Source organism: Pseudonaja textilis, chromosome 6, assembly GCF_049901715.1.
Source record: "Pseudonaja textilis isolate UNSWEBS1 chromosome 6, rPseTex1.2, whole genome shotgun sequence".
Taxonomy (NCBI): Eukaryota; Metazoa; Chordata; class Lepidosauria; order Squamata; family Elapidae; genus Pseudonaja; species Pseudonaja textilis.
Genome location: NC_141995.1, coordinates 50,269,724 through 50,284,980, shown reverse-complemented (window position 1 = coordinate 50,284,980; position 15,257 = coordinate 50,269,724). Strand labels below are relative to the sequence as shown.

Below are 15,257 nucleotides of genomic sequence, written 5' to 3'. Positions count from 1 at the left end.
ACATAATAGAGAATGGGAATGGGAATGGGAATGGGAATAGAATAGAATAGAATAGAATAGAATAGAATAGAATAGAATAGAATAGAATAGAATAGAATAGAATAGAATAGAATAGAATAGAAAAACAGGAGTTGAAAGGAACCTTGGAGGTCTTCTAGTCCAACCCTCCCTGCTTAGGCAGAAGACGCTACACCACTTCAGACAAATGGTTGTCCAATCTCTTCTTAAAAACCTCCAGTGTTGGCGCATTTACAACTTCTGGAGGCAAGTAGTTCCACTGATTAATTGTTCTCACTGTCAGGAAATTTCTCCTTCATTCTAGGTTGCTTCTCTCCTTGATGAGTTTCCATCCATTGCTTCTTGTCCTGCCTTCTGGTGCTTTGGAGAATAGCCTGACTCCCTCTTCTTTATGGGAGCCCCTGAGATATTGGAACACTGCTATCATGTCACCCTTAGTCCTTCTTTTCATTAGATTAGACATACCCAGTTCCTGCAACCATTCTTTATATGTTTTAGCCTCCAGTCCCCTCATCATCTTTGTTGCTCTTCTCTGCTCTCTTTCTAGAGTCCCAACATCTTTTTTTACATCATGGCAACCAAAACTGGATGCAGTATTCCAGGTGTGACCTTCACATGATCTTGATTCTATCCCTCTGTTAATGCAGCCTAGGACCGTTGTAACTTTGAATGGTCTTTCAGTGAACTGTTATCAGTGGAGGACTACCTGTATTAGTTAATGTGGTTTGCTTTTGTAGTAAAAAAAATCTATGTTAGCTTTTAAAGAGAGATTACTGTTGTTGGTAGGGTAGATACTATCCATGATTTAATGAGGTGGTTCCAATCTGAAGGCAAGGAGATCCCAGCATCCTCTGAAAATGGATCTGTTGCCATTATGAAGAAGGTCTTACTGGATATAGTCTAAAAAGGAAACATCGTTCAAAGAAGGCCCTTTCAGTACACTAAGCTACAAAACAGCAATGAAGGTGGTTTTGAAAAATGTGATGTGGGTTTATCACTTGGAAATCACCATCCCTTCTGGCATAATCTCCATCCTGTTTGGGGCAAATGCTAATATTGTCAGCATTTATTAATTTTAGTATGACAACTGGACAGCGTGACCTGCAAGCTATCTTATGACCTGCAAAAATATGTCTAACCACAATGTGCAAAGCAATCTTGTTAGTGTCAATCTTATACAATATACACAGTACATCAGCAATCCACTAATCCTTCCTCGTAGTAAAGCTTTTGAGGTTCCTTGATGCTTTCTGAGCTTGGTTGATATCTTGCAGATGTTTCATGACCGAACTAGGTAACATCATCAGTGCTATAAGGGAGTCAGGCTTGGGGAGGAGGAGGAGGAGGAGGAGGAGGAGGAGGAGGAGGAGGAGGAGGAGGAGGAGGAGGAGGAGGAGGAGGAGGAGGAGGAGGAGGAAGAAGAAGAAGAAGAAGAAGAAGAAGAAGAAGAAGAAGAAGAAGAAGAAGAAGAAGAAGAAGAAGAGGAGGAAGAGGAAGAGGAAGAGGAAGAGGAAGAGGAAGAAGAAGAAGAAGAAGAAGAAGAAGAAGAAGAAGAAGAAGAAGAAGAAGAAGAAGAAGAAGAAGAAGAAGAAGAAGAAGAAGAAGAAGAAGAAGAAGAAGAAGAAGAAGAAGAAGAAGAATTGTGGAGTCCTTGTTATTCTCTGAGCTTGGCTGTTTTATTGCAGATGTTTCATTACTAGACTAGTATATAATATAACTTCTAGCACTGATGATTTGGCCTGATGAGAAGGAACGACTCCCTGGAGAAGAGCCGAATGCTGGGAATGATGGAGGGCAAAAGAAGAAGAAGGGGACGACAGAGAATGAGGTGGCTGGATGGAGTCACTGGAGCAGTAGGCATGAGCTTAAATGGACTCCAGAAGATGGTGGAGGACAAGAAGGCCTGGAGAAACATTGTCCATGGGGTCGTGATGGGTTGGACATGACTTCACAACTAACAACAACAAGAAGAAGAACGACGACAAAGCACTGATGATATTGTTTAGTTGCGTCAGGAAACATCTGCAAGAAACCCACCAAGATCAGAGAGAACCAAGGAACCCACAGTTCAACCCTGAGCTGAATATATTCTTTTCTAGTGTGGAAAAGCAAAATTTACACATATCCCCTGCAAGAAAATGCATTAGCATTCCAATGATGGAAGGATTGGTGTAAATCCACCCACCACAATCTACCCTTTCTAATCCTGACAATGGTCCTAATCATGGTTTCATACCTGGGGCCAGATTTGTGCTGAACATTACTTCCTTCTTTTTAAAAAAAGAACATAATGAGGTGTTCCACTTTTGCATGTATAAAACCCTTTTTTTTTTATAATTACAGCCTTTCAACATTGTAAATTCCCCCCAAATAAAGACGCTCGAGATCATATGTCGAGTGTGAATTCCAATTAGTCACAAAATTTTTACTCACGATTATCTGAAATACAATTCTCAGAACAATGGATACTTAAACCATTCGTGCTTCTTCGTTCATGTAGAGAGCTGGAACAACATCAAAGGGGAGAAATTACATATTAGAACAAATTTATATTTGTAAGGTACCTGATATCTACAGTTTACAGAGTTACAGCTTCAGACATCAACATCTTTAACGAAGCTCTTTGACCCTTTGGTGAAATTAAGGCCACTGTTGGACAATTGTGGCCTAGGCACCATTCCTAGAACAGAGAAGATGGCATTGACTTATTCTCCAAAATACCTGAAGGCAGGGCAAGAAGCAATGGGTGGAAGCTCATCGTTCTGACCTAGGCTTCCCAAGACCATGAAGCAGACTCTTTGTCCTGATAAAATCCCTTTTATTTAGTTTAAAGTGAATTCCTCTCCAGCAATGTCCCAGCAAACAGCCTTTCAAGTGATTTCACAACTATAGACCTTTATCAGGCTGGGAGAACTGCCAGGCCAATATTTCCAAACGCCATGCTGTAGCAGCAATTACTTGGCAAGAAATCAGGAACAGATCTTCACCCTAGTGAATTGAACTAATTGTCTCCTGCAGACAACTACTCCCCTTTCGCTCCTCTTTATTCCCCATGGGAGAGGCCATTCAAAATCCACCTGTGCCTTTACTCCCAAGTCAACCCTTGTTCCTTAGCTGTTCCCTTTTCCTGGCAGCTCTGTGCAAGCGCACACTGGGAACAGGCTCCAGCTGTTCTTCTGCCTCACTGATGTCCGACTCTGAAGGCAGCTGATAACTGCCGGACGGACCTGGCCCCATCTCAGCCTCTGACACAGGGTCCTCATCAGAGCCTTCTCCAGACTCCAGGACTGGCCCATGTTCTTCCCAACCTCCTCACTATCCGAGTCTGCCACCAGCTCCTGCTGGCCACTGGCGGGCTACAACAGTCATCAAAAGGAAATCCAATCTGGAAACCCAAACTGGAAATAAGGAGAAATTTCCAGACAGGAAGAGCAATTAATCTATGGAACAGCTTGTCTTTCCAGAGTTGTGGGTACTCCATCACAGGAAGTTTTGAAGAAAAGATTGGACATCCATTTATCAGGGAATGGTATAAGGCAGGGATGTCAAACTCAAAGCCCACAGGTTGCATCCAGCCAACAAAGTGCTTACATCTTGCCCACGGGGACAGCCTTGAAACAGCAAAGGACTGGCCCAGAGTGCTCGTGAAAATGGAGCTGCACCCTGTTTTCGCTGGCAGAGGGCTATCAAAGCAAACTAAAAAACAAAAGAAAAGGAGAAATGTTTCCCCTTTTTTTGCATTTAAGCGTGCAAGAAGGGACAGGAAAGGAGAAAGGGAAAGAGGAAAGAGGAAAGACAAAGAGAAAGGAGGGAAGATGGGAAAGAGAGCAAGGAAGGTAAAATAAGGAAAGGGGGAAGGAAGAAGAAAAGAGAGTGTAGAGGGAGGTAAACAGAAGGAAGGAAGGAAGGAAGGAAGGAAGGAAGGAAGGAAGGAAGGAAGGAAGGAAGGAAGGAAGGAAGGAAGGAAGGAAAAAAGAGGTGGGAGGAAGGAAAAATGAAAGAAAAGGAAGGAAGGAAGAAGACAAAATAGGCAGGAAGGAAAGAATGAAGGAAAAATAGATGGGAGGAAGGAAAAATGAAAGAAAAAAAGAAAGACGACAAAATGGGAAGGAAGGAAGGAAGGAAGGAAGGAAGGAAGGAAGGAAGGAAGGATAAAGGAGACAGGAGGAAGGAAGGAGCTATTTGAACTGTTTTAATATATCTTACATTAAGGATAGAAAGTTATTTTTTTGGATGAAAGGTGAAACGTCTTCAAAGAAAAAACAAAGTCCAGTTATCTCTTGAAGAAAGCACTTTTGAGACTTCTAGGTTGCTTCTCTCCTTGATTAATTTCCATCTATTGCTTCTTGTCCTGCCTTCAGATGCTTTAAAGAATAGCTTGACTCCCCCTCTTCCTTGTGGTAGCCCCTCAGATCTTGGAAGTCTGCTGTCATTGTCACCCCTAGCAGAGTCCATAGCCTCCCAATCCTCCTTTAATGTTCAATCCACAAACTATTTTGCAAAACACATGCAGCTGTTATCAAAAAAATTAAAAAAAACAATACATTTCTTCACTCAGCCAAAATGTCATAGTGTTGCCTCAATCGGACTTGTCATAAATTAGAAAAGGGAGGTTCATGGCCTTGATGACAATTTCTAAATAGATGACATTCTGTCCAACTCACCAGAAAAGGAAACCCCAGTGTAATCACGTCAAACTCATCATCTTTCCCGAGACAAGATCAAAACACTGGGAAATCTATCGGACCTATCCGTTTTCTCTCTTTTCAAAACTTCCCCTTCTATTTCTCTCTTTAAAATAGGGTGATGGGAGGAGGAGGAGGAGACAGAGAAGGAGATGGGGATGATTGACTAGCTCAGACTCGCTTCCTCATCCCACATTTTGCAATCTGTGTAATCAAAAACACCCAATACCCAACAGAAATTAGGGAATTGTTCCATTTCACTAAGGGAAGCGGTGGCTCAGTGGCTAAGATGCTGATCTTGTTGATCAGAAAGATCAGCGGCTCAGCGGTTCGAATCCCTAGCGCCGCGTAATGGAGGGAGCTCCCGTTCCTTGTCCCAGTTTCTGCCAACCTAGCAGTTCGAAAGCATGTAAAAAATGCAAGTAGAAAAATCCCACTTTGGTGGGAAGGGAACAGTGTTCCGTGCACCTTTGAAGGCATTTAGTCCTGAAGGCATTTAGTCCTGCTGACCACATGACCATGGAGACATCTTCGGACAGCGCTGGCTCTTCAGTTTTGTAACGGAGATGTGCACCACCCCCTAGAGCCTGAAACAACTAGCACAGGGGTGTCCAACCTTTCACCTTCCCTGGGCCACATTAGAAGATGAAAATTTGGTTTGGGCCGCACATAAAATAAAATAACAGTAACGATACCTGATCATCCAAAAACCCATAGAAAACATAGTTAACATATTAAATTTATTTGGAAATGAAGTTAGTGAGATGTTTTTATTATTTATTATTAATTATTTATTAACAATTATTTATTGTTTATCACGGTTTATCACGGTTTATTTTCCGGGCAAATTTTGCAGGGGAGAAAGCTTGCCTTCCTCGCGCCTACCTCTCCTCTGGCAAATGGCCCGGCTGGATGAGGCAGGACTGGAAGGCAGAAGCAGCAGAAGAGGCGGGGGCAGGAGCAGCGGCAGTGGTGGGGGCAGCAGCAGCGGGGGCAGAAGCGGCGGCAGCAGGGGCAGAAGCAGTGGTGGCGGGGGCAGAAGCGGCAGCGGCGGCGGGGGCAGAAGCAGCGGCGGTGGGGGCAGCTGCGGTGGGGCGGCAACAGGAGGTGGCACTCTGATGGCACCCGCCTTTTCTGTTGCTGCTTGGCATGGCACTCGCCTCACCCCGCCTCGTGCCTGCCTCTCCTCCTCCTCCTCGCTGGCTCTGGCACAAAGGTTGGGGTGGGCACTGGGCCACATTACGAGGCGACCTGGGCCACATGAGGCCCACGGGCCGTGGGTTGGACAAGCCTGAACTAGCACGTAAGTGTGAGGTAAAACTTTACCTTTATTTCATTTAGTTAGAGTGATTCACTTACTTATTAGCTCATGAGCACACCAACAACAGGACAATGTAAAGAAAGCCCTGACTGCAAGATGCAATCTGGGTCAGTCACTGGGACTAGAGTTTAATCTTCTGAGCTTTTGGACTTGTGCTGGAGCCCATCATCATGGAACTTCTCTCTGCAATAGTGATGGATACCTGTAGCTCAGGTGTAGGTGGACGGTGAAGGATTGTTCTCCAAGCTACCGGGTTGGTTTCTGAACATTTTGCTACCAGGCTAGGTAACATCATCTTCTGTGGAGTTAAATTGAAAATCAGGCTCCACGAACACCGGCTGGCAGTCAACGCCACAATCTCAAGTCCTTAATCTCTACAAACCCATCAGGAACTACATTCAGCAGTCCATCTGCATTTGAAAGACCAAGGCCGCTTTTTTGAAGACAGCAAAGTCCACGTTTTGGGCAGAGAGGACTGCTGGTTTGAAAGACGGGTCAAAGAGGCCATCGATGTCAAAATTGAACAGCTGTCTCTCAACAGACGGGGAGGGATATGACATCATCTATCTCTAGTCTACAACACAGTCCTTTCAGCAGTTCCAAGAAGGCTCTACACCTGTTTGCACCACTCCAGTGACCCTGAGGACACAGATAAACCTCCAGGTGGCCTCAACAGCTCTCAAAAAGGATGCAAATGACCAGCTATCTGCAAGGAGTATATAAATCCTTCCATTCCCCACCATCCAGTCAGAGATGAAGAAGGTTCTTGGATGAGAAGTGAAGCGTCTTCAAAGAAAAACCAGAAAGTCCAGTTGCCTCTTGAAAAAGCACCTTTGAGACAACTATGACCTGGAAGACTGAGAATCTCCATAGACCTTAATCCCCACCCACACCAACACCAAACACCAGTTTGATTGGAACAACACAAAAATTATTGGCCACGCTACCACACGCCATGCTCTTGAGTTCATTGAAGCCTGGCACTCCACAAGCATTATAATCAACAGACACATCAACCTACAACCAACCTATGAACCCCTCAGAATCCAAATCAACCACACAGCCAACCAGAGATGGCACTGACCCTCAAACCAACACTTGAAAACCCACTCCCCGAAGTTCCTGTCCCAATGACCCTAACCCAAGGATCTGCAGCCTGCGGCTCTAGAGCCACATGAGGCTCTTTTAGCCTTCTGTTGCAACTCCCTGTCAGCTGATCCCACCACTGGCTGGCCGCGCACCCATCCCCTCCTTCCCCATCACTCCTCGCCTGGTCTGAGAAGGTAAGGATGATGGTGGGGGATGGAGACTCACTCCATATTCCAGAGCAGGAGGCGACTGGGTGAGAGTGAATGACGTTGAGTTGGCCCCGCCCACCCAGTCACACCAGTTGTTAAATTATTGGCTCCCAGTGTTTTCTTTTCTATGAGAAATGGGTCCAAATGGCTCTTAAACCTCAAATGGTTTAAGGTTGCAGATCCCTACCCTAATCTGATGTAACCTCCTTATCACAACCCATCACAAGACAAACTGATGACTCACACCTGACCCATCACAAACCCTTTATAAACAGAAGAACACTGCAAATAGAAACTGAACTGAATTGAAACAAATTAACAGAGTTGGAAGTGACCTTGTAGGCAGGGGTGGGCTTCAAATTTTTTAGCAAGGGGCTCTCTGCCCCTAATGACTGGCTGGGTGGGCATGGCTAGGTGATCATGTGATCGGGTGATCATGTGATCAGGTGGGCATGGCTAGGTGGTCATGTGAATGGGTGGGTGTGGCCAACTCGACGTCGCTTCTTTGCCCTAATTACCTAAAAAAAAAGATATACCAAAAACTTGTTTATTATTCCATGCACTTAACACTTAAATAAAAGACTCGGTGAAACCAGGTTTAATAGCAGTGGCTGTGAGAGGGATCTCGGAGCCTTAGTGGAGTTTCTGGTGAGTTACATAATTCTTATTATTTGGGAATTAATCCCCACTGAGACTAGTGGCTGTGTTATCTGATTTTCTCAAAGGCTCTCCCTCCCTCGCAAACCTGGAATGGATTGTTTATCTAGCTTGCAACATTTTTAGAAGGTGTGAAATGCTCTTGGCTGAATGCCCAGAAGTTCAGTGAAGCCTATTAAGAGCTTTCCCTTGCTGGTTGTCTTTCTGAGGTTATTGGGGGCTCTCTGAGCCCCACAGAGTCTTAGCTAGTGGCTCTCCCGAGCCCCTGTGAGCCCCTAGCAGCCCACCCCTGCTTTGTAGGTCATCTAATCCAACCCCCCGCCCAAGCAGGAGACAAGAAGCAATGGGTGGAAGCTCATCAGAGGGGGAAATAAGGAGGAATTTCCTGACAAGAAGAACAATTAATCAATGGAACAGAAGTTGCCTTCAGAAGTTGCGGATGCTCCATCACTGGAGGCTTTCAAAAAGAGACTGGACAATCTTTTGTCTGAAATGGTATAGGATCTCCTGCTGGATCTGGGAATTGGACTAGAAGACCCCAAGGTTCCTTCCAACTCTATCAATCTATGTTCTATTGGTTGATTGGTATACTGATGGTGGGCAATTGGCTGTTGTTTCCTTGTGCCATCAAACTCTTGCCTCCTAAGTATTTCAGAAGCTGCTGGAAAATCAACACTTCTGTTGACTGACCAAGGACCCAATCATTTCCCTAATTCCCCCCCAAAACCCTGATTCTTCCCCCACCTTTCTATTGTCATCACAGCTACAATTTTCCAACCATGTGTATTTCAGCTTCATTTCATTGAATGTAACCCACGTCATGATGAAATCATTCTACACATTGCCAAACTTGGTCATGGCCTCAGCTTTCCTAGAATGCGTGAATCACTTTTTCTTCTTGTGTTCCAGAATTTTCAACGATGACAAAGTTGGTTGCAGAAACCTGGATGATTGAAACCACATGTTTGGTAGGCATCTTCACTGAGTAAGATTGATCTAGAACTAGGCTATATGGTTAGTTCTTGACGTGCGACCACTAATGAGCTCATCTCTCAGCCAGTCGTTGAACATTGAAGATTTGTCTTTAAATCAATCCAAACTGCAGCTCCTCTTTAGGACAATGATGGTTTAATCAATATAGCATCAAACAACAAATACTCTAATCAGGCAAGAATGGCTAAAAGCCAGGCAAGGTTAGAGTTGGGTTTGAATTTGCTCCCTTTCCTTTTATCACCATTATCATGAGACACACCCCACCACACCCAGGCCTATACCAGTTCTAATTCTGGCCACGCCTAACCCATTATCCCTAAATGCTATTAACCCTATAACATGTCTACATCCCTACCCTATTCCGACCCTCACTAACTGATCCCCACCTGGTGCCACCTTCACCATGTTTTAACCTAAGTCCTAATTACCACCTATATGTGCCCCAACCCCCTTTAACAATATGCACCACATCAATAAAGAGCCAGTTCCAGCAGCCCCGCAGTTGTTGCAGAATCCATCCTCAGCTCTGCTGAGTCATTCCAAAGCCATCGGCCAGCACACAAGCAGAAATACAGATCTGGCAGCAGCAGAGATAAGGTGACATGGCCAGCTGACTTGCTGCGAGGCATATTCGGAGCTGATGGGCTCTGAGTCAACTCGGAGCCCAACACTCAACATTTCCATTGCTAAGTGAGACAATTGTCATGTGAGTTTGGCCCCATTTTATGACTTTCTGGCCACTATTGTTAAGTGAATCACTGCAGTTGTTAAGTTAGCAATGCGGTTTCACTAAACAAATGGTTGTTAAGTCAAAGACTACCTGTAGATGCTGGAAATATTTCATACTTAATGCTGATGCGTGATTCCAGCTGAACCAGCACAATATTTCTAAATAGCTTACAAGTTTGGAAATAACTCCTTCCATGCCTTCCACATGGTAATCTAGTTTATAATGTACTACTGCACTTGGTATTCCAAATCTGGATTTTCAATTCTTATGAATATGCAATTATTATTATGGTTGCAGGGATTGGGCCTGGCTAGTCTAGTGAAGAGAAAAACCAGGGGAGACAGGATAGCAGTCTTCCAATATTTGAGGGGCTGCCACAGAGAGGAGGAAGGGGGTCAAGCTATTTTCCAAAGCCCCCAAAGGCCAGACAAGGAATAATGGATGGAAACTGAACAAGGAGAAATTTAATCTGGAAATAAGGAGAAACTTTCTGACAGTGAGAACAATCAACCAATGGAACAGCTTGCCCTCAGAAGTTGTGGAAGCATCATCACTTGAGACTTTCAAGAAGAGATTAGACTGCCATCTGTCAGAAATGGGGTAGGGTCTCCTGCTATGGGGGCGGGGGGGGTTGGACTAGATGACCTACAAAGTCCCTTCCAATTATGCTAATCTCAAATCAGTAATGAAGTATTTTTAACTGGGTTACTGACACTATCCCTACAAGAGAAGCAAAGCTGGAGAAGTCTAGTTTACAACTATGGAATTCCCTAATAGTTTCCTACCAGGTGTTCATCCGGTGCAGCTTCTCCTTAACTTGTTGCTAATACCTTATTGCAATTTTATGGTATTAGCAGGTCTTAAATACCTTAGCTGGCATTTTTTTAAAAAAATGATATCCTTATATGAGGGTACAGCCCATCCAGGTCAACATATGAAGCTATCACCTGGCCCATTAGCACAGACTTTTCATAGAATTAGCATCTCTCTGGTACAATTTACATAATATCATGCAAATCAATAATAAATGTAAATGCATTGCACCCGAGGTGAGAAATGATAATTCTCTTCCGTTCTCACTGCTGCTGCTACATATTCTGTCACTTTGGGGTGTTGAAGGAAATATCCATCTGGTTCAGTTTCAAGCAGGCAGAAAGACGCTGGAAACATGGAGGCTGATTGGAAAGATGGTTTATTCATAAACAGGACCACATGGGTTTGAGGTCTTGGGCCGCTGACCACATGGAGTTGAGAGTGAGGGTTATTTATACCTTCTCTTGGACTTTGCACTTGAACTTCCTGTTCCTGTGCAAGAACATGTATTCTATTGGCTGTTGTCAGACTCCCGTGGGGCCATGTACAAATCCTAGGAGTTTGTCTGAGCTAGGTTTGGTTGAAATTTGGGCTGACGCAATGAAGGGGCTTGCGGAGCAATTCCTATTGTGGCTGAGGACTAATCCTACCTTGGTTCAGATCTCGCTGCAGGGAATATTTGCCTATGAGTAGAGTGTCAGTCTTGGAAGCCATCTTTTACTTGGAAGCTTCGAGGCTGCCCCATTCAGTGCCTGGGAATTTGGGAGGGGGGATTTCATAGGGAGGTAGAAGATTAGATTCATCTACATTCTTTCTCAGACATGTTACTCTGCACCCGGAGGGGAGCGACTGGAGGGATGTCTCCGGTTGGGATGAAGATTTGACTGGGCCATGTGATGGACTGGTGGGTGCAAGGGATGGAGATTGGATTTTTCTTTTGGGAAGGGAAAACCCAGAACTCTCAGATTCGGCTTTTCCCAGATGCGCCAATATGAGAACTCTTAATAAAATGGAACTTTGAGGAATTATTTGTTTCGGAGTTTATTGGGTTGGGGTTGGTTAGTTGGAATGCTGACATAGAGCTAGCTATCTCTTTATCTCTTAAATGCTGACATTTGCTGTGGGCTATTAAGGAAGTTGGGGGATGCTTTCTTCCTCTAAGAAAACATGTTTCTCCATTTCTCATGCAGGGAAATAGACTCTTCTGCATATGTGTGTGTGTGTGTTTGTGTGTGTGTTTTCTTATGTTTTCACAGGTATTTATATGTATGGTATTCAATTTTGTTCAGGAATTTTCCCACGTCTTAGAAAATACCCAAACAAAGCTGAATACCATATATATGTGGGGGTGGGGGTGGCTGTTTGTATTTATTGTATTTCCATTATTACAACTCAAACCATCATATTTTCAACAGCATTTTTGACATCTATACAAAGTTTTATCTTGTACACCTTAACACATTACATTTACATTCACCAATTAATACCTTTATCGATAATTATATTCTTATATATTCTACATATCTACTATTCGTTTTCTTGAGGTCTCTTATAAATTAATTTTCACCTTTTATTTCTATTTGTTATCCAATTGTACCATTTGTGCCAAATTAAAAAAAATATTCAGAGTCTTCTCTCTCTTTCAATTTCAATGTAAGCATATTCATTTCGGCACTTTCCATTATTTTTGGTTGCATCAGTTCTTCACTAGGGGTACTGGAAGTTCTCCACATTTGTGCAAATGTCTTCTGCCTTTTTAAAATCTTCTGCCTTTTTAATATTTCTCAAAATATTTCATTCTTCTAGGAGAGGGGTGGGTGCTAACTTTCTACATGGAATTCGAGAAGAGTCAAAAAAGCTGTCAGCCAGAAGCCAATAAATTCAGAGCTATATGTCTCCACCTCTAATCAACGATGGTCTTACAAGAAAACATTCCTCTCACAACAGTTTGTTTAGTGACTATTCAAAACTACAACGGCATTGAAAAAAGGTGACTTACAGCTGTTTTTCACACTTATGACCCTTGCAACATTTCCATGGTCACATGATCAAAATGCAGACCTCGTCCACTGACTCGTGTTTATGACCATTGCAGTGTCCCCAGGTCACGTGGTTTCCCCCCCTTTTGCGACCATCTGACAAGCAGAGTCAGTGAGGAAGCCAGATTCATTTAACTTCGTCATCATGGCCCGAACGGTCATAAAATAGGGCAAAACTCACTTAACGGCTGTCTTACTTAGCAGCGGAAATTTTGGGCTCATAAGCCAAAGGCTACCTGTACACTTAATAATATCATTTAGCATATGAAACAGAAACTTTTCATAATAACGTTTGTGTCCTGGGGGGCTATAATTAACTTGGTATCATCCCTGCCATGTTCCTGTTAGACTCTGACCCTGAGGGAGAGGAGGAACAGCCAGCAGGGAGTGGGAGTGTGGCTCCGGAGGTTATGGAGGAAACTGGGGAAGGGCAGAGGCCAGCAGGGCATTCAGAGGAAGACCCAGGCCCACCCCCTCTTCATCCTAGGGCACACAGGGAGGAATGGATAAGGGAGCAATGTGAGTTGCATGGTTTACGGGGGAGGAAAGGGCCCTGATTCCTTTCATGGGCTGCAGCTGTGAAGACTGTTTAAAAGGACAAACTGCACATGGGCCAGTGCTGGAAGCAAAGCATGAAATAATTCTAGTCTTTCAGTTCTTATCTGAGTTTTGGCGTCCTAGCCAGTGTGTGTATTTCGATATCCGTGGACGTCTTCAAGCCCTTATCCTGCCTTGTCTCACTAATTGCTTTAGTGTGGATTGTGTTGTTTTTTCCTGTTTATAATTTATATGTATTTTGAGTTTGAATGGCATTTCTTCCTTTTCGCAACTGTTTGTGGGGGAGTTTTTTTCCCCTGTCAATGATAATTGGAACCTTTAAAGCCAAGTTGAAGGAATTAAAGAGGCTTCACCTGTTTTTGTGACTTTGTTGCTTTTGTATCCCACACTGGGTCATCACAGTCCCTGAGAAGATTTCAACATCTTCAGGCCGACTATGAAATCCTGGTCTGAAGGCGACCTCTTTAGAAACATCTAGCTCCATGGAAAGCATAAGTGTTCCCATAAAGGTATGGTATTTAACTGAAATGGGTAAAATGTTTAATATTGTTAATATTAATGATTAGACTATGTTGTCCTAGTGGAATTTTTTTTTGAAATGAGAGATTTGGAGTAGGAGAAGGGGGAACAGCCTAATGAAATAATGATTTAAAATATGTGATGTAGGGGGGGAATAATCTTGGAAAGTAGGTGCTCCCATAAAAGTATGTGATTTAATTGAAAAGTAATGTGTTAAGTGTTTAAGATATAAATGAACATTAATATTAATGAATAGATTTGTATTGGTATTGATAATATTGTATAATTTTAGAATGTACCAAACAGAATCCCAATGTAAGCTATGTATTCTATATTAAGTATTATAAATGTAGGGGAAAGAGATAAAGGCGTCATACTCCAATTAGTGTACAGGAGAAGTTTTCTTTAAAGAAGAAAGATAAATGAATAGCTGGAAGTAGAACAGACAAAGAATAATATTATGATTCGAATTGAGATGAGATAAACAAATAAAATAAAATTAAGAAAATTTAAAAGAGAGGAGAAGCTATATAGAAAATTGAAAATGTTAATAAGATACGGAATGGTATATAAAATGAATATGAGTTTGATTTTGTGTCTGTACGAAGAGTTTTAACCCAGGACTAAGCAACCTTCAGAAAAGAGGTTTTTTTATGTTTCTATGTCTTGTGTTTCTGTATGTCTTTAAAAATTAATAAAATTTGTTTTTAAAAAAAGAAAGAAACATCGAGCTCCATGATGGCAAACCTACGGCATGTGTGCCGGAAGTGGCACCCAGAGCCACCTCTCCAGGCATGCCAGCCATCGCCCGTGGCTCTTCCAGTTTCCAGTGTGCATATACGCGTGGCCAGCTGGTCTTTGCACATGCACATGTGCGCCAGAAACCAAAAGACCAGGTGGCCAGAGTGCATGTGCACGCCGGGGAGCTGCTCTTCTGGTTTTCGGCACTCCCCCACGTGCGCGCGCGCACACTCTTGATTCAACACTCGGTGCCAAAAAGGTGCGCCAATACTAATCTAGCTGAACATTGAGTGTTACTTATTCATTCAAAAATCTTTCCACTTTTCTGTTTATAGGCCACCCAGCTTTCCTTTTAGCCCAACCCCATGTTTGAGGGACGCGGTGGCTCAGTGGCTAAGACGCTGAGCTTGTCAATCAGAAAGGTCGGCGGTTTGGCGGTTTGAACCCCTAGCGCCGTGTCACAGAGTGAGCTCCCGTTGCTTGTCCCAGCTTCTGCCAACCTAGCAGTTCAAAAACATGCAAAAAATGCAAGCAGAAAAATAGGGACCACTTTGGCGGGAAGGTAATAGCGTTCTGTGTGCCTTCGGTGTTTAATCCTGCTGGCCACATGACCACGGAGACGTCTTTGGACAGCGCTAGCTCTTCGGCTTTGTAGCGAAGATGAGCAACACCCCCTAGATGGTGGAAATGACTAGCACGTATGTGCAAGGGGAACCTTTACCTTATGTTTGACTTCAGCCCTCACTAAATCCCAAAATTTATTTTTTCAATGCTCGTCCTGCCCATCTCTTCTACAAGGTGACTTTTCTACAAGGTGACTCTGCTAGAAGAGATGGGAAGCAACCTTGCAAAACAAAGCCCACCTTGCCTGATCAGCTTGTGTGC

The 15,257-nt window shown here is 43.5% G+C and overlaps 1 protein-coding gene across 3 annotated transcripts in view; it reads right to left on the bottom strand.

The window, feature by feature from the left end:
* Positions 1-15,257, bottom strand: part of ARAP2 (ArfGAP with RhoGAP domain, ankyrin repeat and PH domain 2) — a 125,886-nt gene that overhangs the window by 97,490 nt on the left and 13,139 nt on the right. For all 3 annotated transcript variants that reach the window (XM_087936582.1, XM_087936580.1, XM_087936581.1), the window contains exon 3: positions 2,452-2,522. In XM_087936582.1, coding sequence (XP_087792708.1) covers positions 2,452-2,522 — 71 coding nt within the window. The remainder of the gene's footprint in view (positions 1-2,451; positions 2,523-15,257) is intronic.